General features: G+C 41.6%; 2 protein-coding genes across 2 annotated transcripts in view; both read left to right on the top strand.

The window, feature by feature from the left end:
• Positions 1–10,781, top strand: part of Canx (calnexin) — a 1,018,992-nt gene that overhangs the window by 453,019 nt on the left and 555,192 nt on the right. The window lies entirely within an intron of this gene.
• Positions 4,387–7,117, top strand: Zfp2 (ZFP2 zinc finger protein). Its single transcript, XM_051180804.1, has one exon. The coding sequence runs from the start codon at positions 4,578–4,580 to the stop codon at positions 5,958–5,960; it is 1,383 nt and encodes a 460-aa protein (XP_051036761.1). The 5' UTR covers positions 4,387–4,577; the 3' UTR covers positions 5,961–7,117.

Below are 10,781 nucleotides of genomic sequence, written 5' to 3' on the forward strand. Positions count from 1 at the left end.
CACTGACATGCTAGCACCAAGAGACACCCTAAAGGATCTCCTATACTCCAGATACAATCTTCCTTACCTCCATTGTGGAGAAACAATCCAATGTCTTCCTGGTAATCTGGGATTAAGGGGGTCAGAAACTCAAAGTGGCCAGGGAGAAATCTGAGCTTCCAGTTCAATGGAATGTTTGTTGTATCTCTTGGCAGGAGTGCTACTCTATCTGGATCCAAAAATTCTAGGCCAGCAGAATTTAAGGTCATGGAAACAGGAAGCAAACATTTTTCAGATGGGTCACTGGGGTTGATAGAGAGGGAATTATTCCCATTTCCATCCCCTTGATTCCTGGACCTGTGGATGCTGGTTGTGGGGAGAAACTATACTATATATTGGACGATGATTCAAAGCATATACCATCTTCTGGAGAACCCTGACCTAGCCATCCAGGCTGCTGCCACCTAGTTGGTACCGTAACTGTATCTTCAAAAGGCTGTTCCACCATTCTATCAGGGCAGCTGCTCCAGGATGATGGAAAACATAAGACCCGTGGATTCCATGAGCACAGGCCCACTGTTGCACTTCTCTGGCTGTGAAGGGAGTTCTTCGGTTAGTAGCAATGCTATATGAAATACATGACCATGAAGAAGGCATTCTGTCAGTCTGCAGATGATAGCCTTGGCAGAGGCGTTCCATGCAGGAATAAGTTATCTATTCCAGTGTCAGGTGTTCTGTGTTGTACGGGCAGTTCAAAGACAGAAAGTCACTCCAGAATGTAATTTCAGACTCTCTTGCAGCAGGGAGGAACAGTTCCTGTGAACTGAACCTCAAACCTCCAACGAGAAGCATACTTATTGATTGTATACAAAGGTTGTATTTAGGGTACAACAAGTTCCTCATACCAAAGCTCCTTTTATCTTTTCTATATGTTCTCTGAAGGAAATCATCACAGCCTGTAACCTTTAGTCCTTATTGTGTAGTGTTTGCAGTACTCAAGAATTCAGTACACTCCAAGTGTGCCTGGATAGTCTTGTGACTAAAGAAAGTCATGCAATGGATGAAAACCTTCCTCAGAAAAACAACTCTACAAGTCATAGAAAACAATCACTGTTCTCTGATTTCTTCAAGGTCTAGTTAACTTCAACACATGCTAATACATTCTAATGTTACTCTAGAGACAAACAACTGTTACATTCGAATGTTTACCATAGATACAATGACTCTACTAAGTTCCCACTGCAAATAAGGACAAAGAGGACATAGCCTTTCCATGAAGAAAGTGACCTAGTCCCTTTCCTGGCTCTTCTTTAAAGGGTTGCCGTCTGTCTGTGCTAATGGACTCCCCCCCTGCACTTTTTTGTTGGATTCTGAGTAACGAATCAACTATTCTCAAAGAATGTTAACTGGAAAACTGGATGTGCCCAGAGTGATCTGGGGCAAGACAGGGCTGCCAGCTCATACATTGCTGATACCACTAGATAGACATTCTCTCCAGAGTTACTTGGGGACGTGTTTTTGGTCATTCCTGCTAGACTTATCATTTTTCTTTTCATTAAAGCAGGTCAGCTTGGAAGAGAGAAGCTCTGTTACTTGTATTTCTTGCTTCAGAGTCTTTGGTTTACTGTGTGCTGTGTTGGTCTCTGCTCTGTTGACTGATCAGCAGTCCTAAAACTGATTCTCAGATTTCAGTTTCCTGTCCCCTCTCCTCACTGCCTCCAGGCCAATTTGTTTGGGATAAGGTGCAGGATCTTACCGAACCTGAGAGGCTCCTGGTCCTTTCTTCTATGCAGTTACCTCTAGCAGCTCAACACATTCTCTTCACAAGTTCTCAACTTCACAGAAAGAAAACTTAGGAGGGAGTAGGGAGGTTTGGGCCTGTTACATCTGTTAGTAGAACACTGCTTAAAGATTAGGGAGAAAAGCCTTTAAGACAGCAACCTCCTCTAAGACTGGTGAGCTCCAAATGTGCCCTGTTATTTATGTGTAGATGATTGTATTCTCCAGGGGTAGTTTACATATAGTTAGGACCTTACTCATTATCAGATTATCTTATCCTGTTTTATATCTGTGAAAACTCAAATCTAAAGAAGCAAGCAAATCATTATGGTTTAGTTAAAATCCAGTTTGAACTCATATGTGTGATTCATTAAATCAATTTGGTGTGGAGTTCTAAGCAACCTTAAGAGAAGAAAGAAACTGCTAGTAGGAATGCCAGATGGATCTTGGTTTCTTTTCTGGCTGCTCTAATAAAGCAACCTGGGGGAGAAAGGGATTATTTCAACTCACATTTCCAGGCCACAGTCCAACATGGCAGAGAAGACACAGTGGCAGGAGACTGAGACAACTGGTCCCATTGCATGCATGCTGACGAAGCAGAGAGTAATGGATGTATCCATGCTGGTACTCAGCTTGCTGTCTCCATCTTATAAAGGATTCCCATCCACGCAGAGATCCCATCCAGTCAACATGGGTCTTCCCACACCAACTAATGAAATCATGATAATCCCCCATAAATATGTCCTTAGCCAACTCAACCTAAAAATTCTTCACTGAGTCAACAACATCAATCCTAACAATTCCCCTTCTTGTCAATTTGATAACAAAACGAATCAGTTTTAAGATATAACCTCCTACCCGTTGTCCCTGCAGGCTCATTACTATATCAAAAAATGTATTTAATCCAATTTTAAAAGTTCCCATTGTATTTAACAATTCCAATACCTTAAAAGTCCAGTCTCTTCATTGAGCACTAATTTTCTTAAGAAAAGTATATACTTCCAACCTATAAGGACACAGAGTAAACAGGGCAGAAAATAATCATACCAAAATCCCATGTCTGATATCTGAAACTCTTAATGTAAAGTTCCAGGCTCTGTGTGGCCTAGGTATCTACTCCTCCAGCTTTGCTGCCTACAGCACTTTCTCTCTCCCCCCTTTCTTTTTTCCCTTCCTCCCCCCACCCCAAGACCAGCTCTACTTCATTCCTTCACCTCACCCTGAAAGATACTCTGTAGTCCTGGCATCTCCAGTATGCTATGGTCTCCATTGTAACTGAGACTCCATTTTCACAGTTTCACACAATAGTGTATTGAAGCCTCTATGCAGAGACTGACCTGGCCATATACTTCCTGGCCTCTGCTAAAACTCATAGCCCCTCACCCCCATCTTGCATCTTTCATGCCTTCAACACTAGTATATGGATTATGCTGCCAAGCTCTGCCCCAGCTCAAGAAGGAGCATAACCCCCTGGGACCAGAGCTGTACCAGCTGCTGTGTACTAGTCCTGGAGAAGCATTGGCTAGGAAGTTGTTTTTGAGGAGCAAGAGCCACTTCAAACTAGATTTCATTCTTTTAAATGACTTTGAGTCTTCACGTGCAGGAACCTCGGTTGTGTGCTTTTTGCTACTCCTATAATCCCAGTGCAGTGCAGGAGGCATTTAGACAATGGTGCTGATTTCTTTAACAAGTACAGCTGCTTTTTTGGACACAACCTAAATTGTCTGCAAATACAGCTTTATCCATTTTCTCAGGACGTGGGAAGAATGAATGCAGATACTTTAAAAACATAACACAAATGGCCTCTAGCCCGGTCCCCGATAGAATCTTTGTTCCCTTCTGAAACCTTATGAGCCATGTTTATCTCAGTCTGGGTAGCTCCCACCAGAAAGAGTTAAGCTCCAATTCTAGCATTCAGTGGCTTTTCTAGCCCAGTGTACCAAACTCTTCCATATTCTACCCCCAAATGGGTCCAAAGACATAAGAAAGACACAGTCAAGTTATCAAACTAAAGGCCCCAGTTCTAGACACCAGTTTCTGTCTTAGTTTCTCTTCTGTTGCTATATGAAACACTCTGACAGAAGCAACTAAAGGGAGAAAGTGTTTAAGTCATAGTTCCCATTAAAGTCCATTCAAGGTAGAGAAGGCACAGTGGCAGATGCCTGAGGGAGATGATCACTTTATATCTGCAGTCAGAAGAAGAGAACAATGAATGTGTGCATGTTAGTAGTCAGCTTGCTATTCCTATCTTATACGGGATCCCTTGCCCAAGAGAAGGCCCAGATGAGCCTCACATCAATTAATGTAATTAAAATAACCCTCCACAGTTCAATCTAGATAATCCTTCACTGAGATTCCCTTCCCAGGTGACTCTGGTTAGTGTCAGAAAATTAACACTAATCATCATAGCACATCATTCTAATCTGCTTTCCATCTGTGTATTTCCATCTCTTAGTTCTACATTCATTATTCATCAATCCATCCATCCATCCCTCTTGAATGAGCTAACCCCTTTCTCTACTTATCCAGTGAATCTGCCATTGTCTTAGTTCTTCTGTTTTCTGTGGACTGGTATACTGTGCTTCACGTTTTGATTTCTCTAAAGAATTGTGGAAATATTTTCAAAAAGTCTTATTTGCACTTAACATTTATTCTACCTTTCCTCTCTTATTCTCCTTTATGTAGTTTCTAGTCACTCAGCACAGAAATCAATATGCATTTGAATTATTTACTTTTTTTCAGGCTGAGAGACAAGACTTGAAACCAAAGAGTTAACTCCAAAGTCCAACATTATTGAAAATTTGCCCTATGGGGTCATAATGGAAAGGGAAGATCTCTGGCATTCAGCTTTAGGGGCTGTCTGGGACCCATCTTGTTGGTTAGAGGGGCAAGAGGAAAGATATCTGGGCCAAGTGGCAGCGGCCCAAAAGGAAACGTTTAATGACAAGAGGGTATGTGGAGGTAATAAAACTGAAAAATGTTCCATTGAAGGTTCAGTGCTTAATCCACAAAGCATTCCTTTGACGAAAAGAACCTACAATTGGAATTCATATGGAAGAAATTCCAAACAAAATTCCGAGTTAATGAAAACTTCAAGAATGTTTGTAGGAAAGAAAATATATGAATGTGATGAGTGTGGGAAGACATTCAGCCAGAGTTCATCCCTGCTTAAGCACCAGAGAATCCACACTGGGGAGAAACCTTATAAATGCAGTGTATGTGACAAACACTTCATTGAACGCTCCTCCCTCACTGTACATCAAAGAACTCATACAGGAGAAAAACCTTACAAATGTAATGAGTGTGGAAAAGCCTTCAGTCAGAGTATGAACCTTACTGTTCATCAAAGAACTCATACTGGAGAGAAGCCTTATCAGTGCAAAGAGTGTGGAAAAGCTTTCCGTAAGAATTCATCCCTTATTCAACATGAAAGGATTCATACTGGCGAGAAGCCCTACAAATGTAACGACTGTGGGAAGGCTTTTACACAAAGTATGAATCTTAGAGTGCATCAGAGAACTCATACGGGAGAAAAACCCTATGAATGTAGCGAATGTGGAAAAGCCTTCAGTCAAAGCATGCATCTTATTGTTCATCAGAGAAGTCATACTGGAGAAAAACCCTATGAGTGCAGTGAGTGTGGAAAAGCCTTCAGTAAAAGCTCAACTCTCACTCTCCATCAGCGAAATCACACTGGAGAAAAACCCTATAAATGTAACAAGTGTGGTAAATCATTTAGTCAAAGCACATATCTTATAGAACATCAGAGACTTCACTCTGGAGTGAAACCTTTTGAATGTAACCAGTGTGGAAAAGCATTTAGTAAGAATTCTTCTCTTACTCAGCATCGGAGAATTCACACTGGTGAGAAACCCTATGAGTGTATGGTATGTGGAAAGCATTTCACTGGGAGATCATCACTGACTGTACATCAGGTTATACACACTGGAGAGAAACCTTATGAATGCACTGAATGTGGAAAGGCCTTCAGCCAAAGCGCCTACCTAATTGAACATCAAAGGATTCATACTGGTGAAAAACCCTATGAATGTGACCAGTGTGGAAAAGCTTTCATTAAGAATTCGTCTCTTATAGTGCACCAGAGGATACATACAGGAGAGAAACCCTATCAGTGTAATGAATGTGGGAAAGCCTTCAGTAGGAGTACAAACCTCACAAGACATCAGAGGACTCATACATGAGAGAACTTTTCACTTACACCTTCATCTTGATTAATTTTTAAATAATAACCAGATGTCATATTAATGTAGATATTTAATAACCATAACTGATGTGGGAACCTTTTAGTTGAATCGCAGTATCATACCAGATAATAAAACCATAGCAGAGTAACCTTATGAGAGTGGAGAACACTTTGGTTCAGATGGTAAAATTTTATATCAGGTTTAAGTAGCTGATACATAAATGATGACTTAGGGCGGAGACAAACTCTGTTGTATCATGCTGAGAATTCTGATTTACAGTTTTGACACTGTAAAATGTGATAGTGCTTAACTGGACAACCCACCAATCTAGTATATAGTTCTAATCCCCTGTTAACTTAAACAAGTCACCCACTTTCATCAGGTCACAGTGTACTTGTGTGGTAAATGAGAGATTTGGGATTAGAAGGCCTCTGGAATCTGTTTTAGATAAAATATCCAAAAACAGGATGCAGGGATTTTTTTTGGTCTTTTGCTGTTTATCTGTGCTTTGAAGATACTTTTATTTTATATTGTGGTTTTCTTGAATGTTTTAGATTAAAGTCCTCTACCTCAAAGTTCTATTGTCCTTCAAGTTCTCCCTTTTCCCTACATTTCTCCTAAAATGTAGGCTAGTTACTACTTGGTGGTAGATAAATTGAATATTTTAATGCCATAGCATGCTCTTTTGAATTCTCAACTAATAGTCATTAAACTGTTGTTAAATAAGCTGGTTATATTTAGATGACAGTGTAACTTAAAATATAATTTTTAAGTACTTTGTGTCTTACTGACTGTCATGGAAATTTAAAGACATGTGGGCTGAATACTAATTGTGCAGGGTAGTTTTATGTCAATTTAACATAAGTTAAAGTCATCAAGAGGAGGGAACCTCAATTAACATCTCCATAAAATCGGGCTGTAGGCAACTTATAGGTAATTATTGCCTGTTAGCCATTGTGGGTGGCACCATCCCTGGGCTGATGGTCCTGAGTTCTCTAAGAAAGCAGGCTGGGCAAGCCAGCAACAGAACTCCTCCATGGCTTCTGCATCAGCTCCTGCCTCCAGATTCCTGCTGTTTGAGTTCCTGTGCTGACTTTCTTCAATAATGAACAGTGATGTGGAAGTGTAAGCCAAATAAACTCTTTCCTTTCCAAGTTACTTTGGTCATAGTGTTTCATCATAGCAGTAGAGACCCTAAGATGATAATAGACATAGGAATTCAGCAAATTAACAAAACCTTTGCAACTCAAAACATACTCAGGAATACCACAGGGATAGTTTATAGATCATGATAATAGCTGATTTATTAAATGCATTGACTGCAGGCTTCCTGGGTGGCAGAGAAACAGTCTATGAAGAGACAAGAATGAAACTCCATTCATCCCAACTTTGACACCAATGCTGGCCAAAACCTCCAGAGTCTGACATTTTAGCCATATTTAAGCACAGTGTGATTTTGAAAAAGGGGGTTTTCTGATAACAACCCAGTCCCTAGAGTACATATGCTTCTTCCATAAAGATGAGTCCTGTTGACTTAGAAACTGCCCAAGATAAGGGTCTGAGGAGAATGACTAAGGTAAACAATGCCTGTGGGAGTCAGGATTTGGCCTGGCCCTCAGATAACATAAGTCACTTAGGTTGTTGTAAAGTATCAATGAACAAGAAAGAAGAGTCTAGAGTGATTTGAATTTCCTATTTGGGCGAATTGGATTTCATAATTATAAACACATAAATTGCACCAGTTTTGTAGGACAGTGATGGTCTCAGTTCCCCTTACAGCCTTCAACATCTGGTTGTTAAGGGGCCTTCATCTGGCTCTTGATCTTGAAGAAAGGAGGGCACCCTGACAGTTGATAAATCCTAAGGACATAATTGAAGTGAGTAGGTCATTTGCTTATATTTACACTTACTTAATTGGCATAGCTCAGTTGTCCCCCAAACCACAGGCTTGATTGAGTACTTACCCCAGGCTGCAGACTGGAATAATGATGTGAGTGCAACACTTCTTACTCATGGTACATAGATCAGTTTCAAGAGTTCCAGGAGGAAGGACTGGCAGTCCCTGTTGCTAAGTAGCTCCTAGCTCAGGGTGCCCAAGGGAATGAGCCAGCTGATGCAAAGGAACAAAAATAATGGAAAGATGGCTCAAAGAAGCCAGCACATCTAGGAAATCAAGAGCTTGGTGGTTTGAGTATATAGCAGTCAAAGTGACAGGAAATTTAGCCAAAGGAAGATGCTGCACCCTACAAAGATGTTAGTGGGCTCTGCAAACCAATGCTAAGAGTATGAAGAAGTGGCCACTCTCTTGAAGAAATCAGACTGGTCCTATATAAACATTCATTTCCATATCCATAATTCATAGTGGGAGCAGACAGGGAAACAGTTTTGGTTTATCCCAACCCTTTTCATTTTAGACTGGATTCTAATGAAAAAAAAAAAAAAAAGTTCATGAGAGAAACAGAGGTTGCCCTGGTGAATGCTGAGAACAGTAAGTAAAGCTAGTAAGGGAGTCCTAGCTACAGCCAGAAGGTTCTGGGATTATATGTCAAAAGTGTTAATGTGCTTGGTTTGGGGTTTTGTTGAGACAGTCTCATCCAGACTGGCCTTGAACTCAGAGTGTTGCCAAGGAAAACCTTTAACTTCTGATCCTCTTGCTTCTACTTTCTGGGTGAATTACAGGTGTACTGCAAGTTTGCAAGTTTACACAGCACTGGGTATCAAATGCATGTATTCATGTAAGCACTCTACCAATTCAGCTACATTCCAGCCCTGTTTAGAGGTTATAGGCATAGGCCTACACACACACATATACACGAACACGCACACTCGCACAGGATACCTGTAAGGTATTCACATCTTAATGATTTTCACTAGCCCCAGCAGAAATAAATCAGATAAATGAAAGTTTCACTTCTTTTATTAGAAGTTTTGTTAGACATGTCTCTTCCAAGCCAGCCTGAGCAGCCAGTGTGGTTGTCTTTGTAACTTTCTTCATCAGCAAGAGTAACATTCCTGGTTCCACCTACTTCACATGCTGGGGCATTTCATACATCAGTGCCTATTTCCTCATTTGTTAGTGGTGTAAACCTAAGTGCTTTGGGTTGTGTTAGATAATAAAGTGCTTAGGAAAGTGCCTAACACAATTAGTACTAAAGGACTTCCAGGATCTACAATCATCTAGGAGAAACACTAGGCTCTCAAAGCAAATGTCTTAGAAGAAGGTGAAAGAAAAAATATTGGCTCAGCACAAAGATTTACTTGCTCCAGAGGGACAAGGCAAGGAATAAGAGACGAAGACAGGAGGAGATAGATGATGAAGGAGAAGGGGAAGGGGACAGGAGTATTTGTCCTGGAGGGACAAAGGGAGTGACTGCATCTAGATAGAGAGGAGACAGTCGTGGCCCATAGGCAAATAGCAGTTTATAAAGGTACAATGGGAACCCTGTGTTGGGACGAGGTGTTTAATTTTAATTGGGTGTATTAATTAGGTGAGGGTTTCTCATTGCTATACTTCAATACTTTGCTAGCTGGACCTCTTCTGGAGTAGGAAGAGGTCAAATAAGGGAATAGATCTTGGTGGCTAGCTTTAGGAATACAATCTAACAGTTTTTAGCAAGACAGAGGGAATTAGGGAGAAGGGCTAGGCCTGCCAGAGCCATGCTCTTCATACTCAAGCTGGCCAGAGTCCCTTCAGAAGGAATATAATGGAGAGAGGCTATGCCACACCATATGATATGTTGCAGAAGCCTCCAGACTTTCCAGTGTCCTTTCTCTCCATCAACCACACCATGGTCTGGGCTTTTCATTTGTTTATTTTGCTGTTATTTTGGATGAGTTTTGACTGTTCTTCCAATGCTAGAAATCAAGCTAGCAGATGTTTGTTACCACCATCCCTAGTCCCTACCCTGAATCTGTCCTCCCCAGCTGACCACTGTATACAGATATGCTCATCTGTCCACTTCAAACTTCCAGCTCTTTCCTATCACACACAGAATGAATCCTATTTTCCTACCAAGGCTAGACTATGAAGACGTCAGAGTCGCACATAACTCTTATCTTGAGCTGTTTTCTTTCCTTTCCACTGGCGATGATGCTAGTCTTGCTAAGCTTCAAATACACCAAGCCGCCTTCTCTGTAGACAGCTCTTCTCAGAAAAGTAAAATCTCCCAAATAAACCACCCCTGTTCTGTCCATAACTCACTAACACAGCTTTTCTGTTTTGTCACTCCCTGATGAATATTTTCTGTTTGATGGACGTCCATCGCTAGTCAAACCAACCCTCCAGTGCAGGGTTCGCTGTTTCTCTAGCTTCTGCACAGTGCCTGGCATCTATGTGATCCCTAAATGAGAGAACGACACTTTTTAAAAGTACCCGATAGTCGCTGACATTGCATTCTAAAGGGTGGCCAGCAGTCCCTGAAGCGCTAATCCTCAAGTCATATTTTAAATTTAATTGTTTTTACTATTTTGCTGACTGGAAAGTTGCTCCATGAATACTTGCTACGAATTAAAAGGCAACTAGTTGTCTCTAGAAGGAGGCCCTGGTATGTCACCCCATCCTCGCCGGCTCCACCTGGCCGTCCCAGAGAAGAAAGACCTCCAGGGTCTTTGCTCCTGTCCCTTCCACCTCTCATCTGGGTGACAGCCAGGCAGCCCCACTACCGCCACCTGCGCTGCACTGAGGGGCAACCGTGAGCTCCTGCTTGGTCGCCACATGGACCTAAGTGCCTGTCGAGAGCGCAATCCTGAGGGTCTCTTCAGTCCATTCCCTGCCGCTCCGCTCCGCTCTCCTACCGCGGAGACACAAGGAGTCTCCAC

The sequence above is a fragment of the Phodopus roborovskii genome, unplaced genomic scaffold, assembly GCF_943737965.1.
Source record: "Phodopus roborovskii unplaced genomic scaffold, PHOROB, whole genome shotgun sequence".
NCBI classification, from domain to species: domain Eukaryota; kingdom Metazoa; phylum Chordata; class Mammalia; order Rodentia; family Cricetidae; genus Phodopus; species Phodopus roborovskii.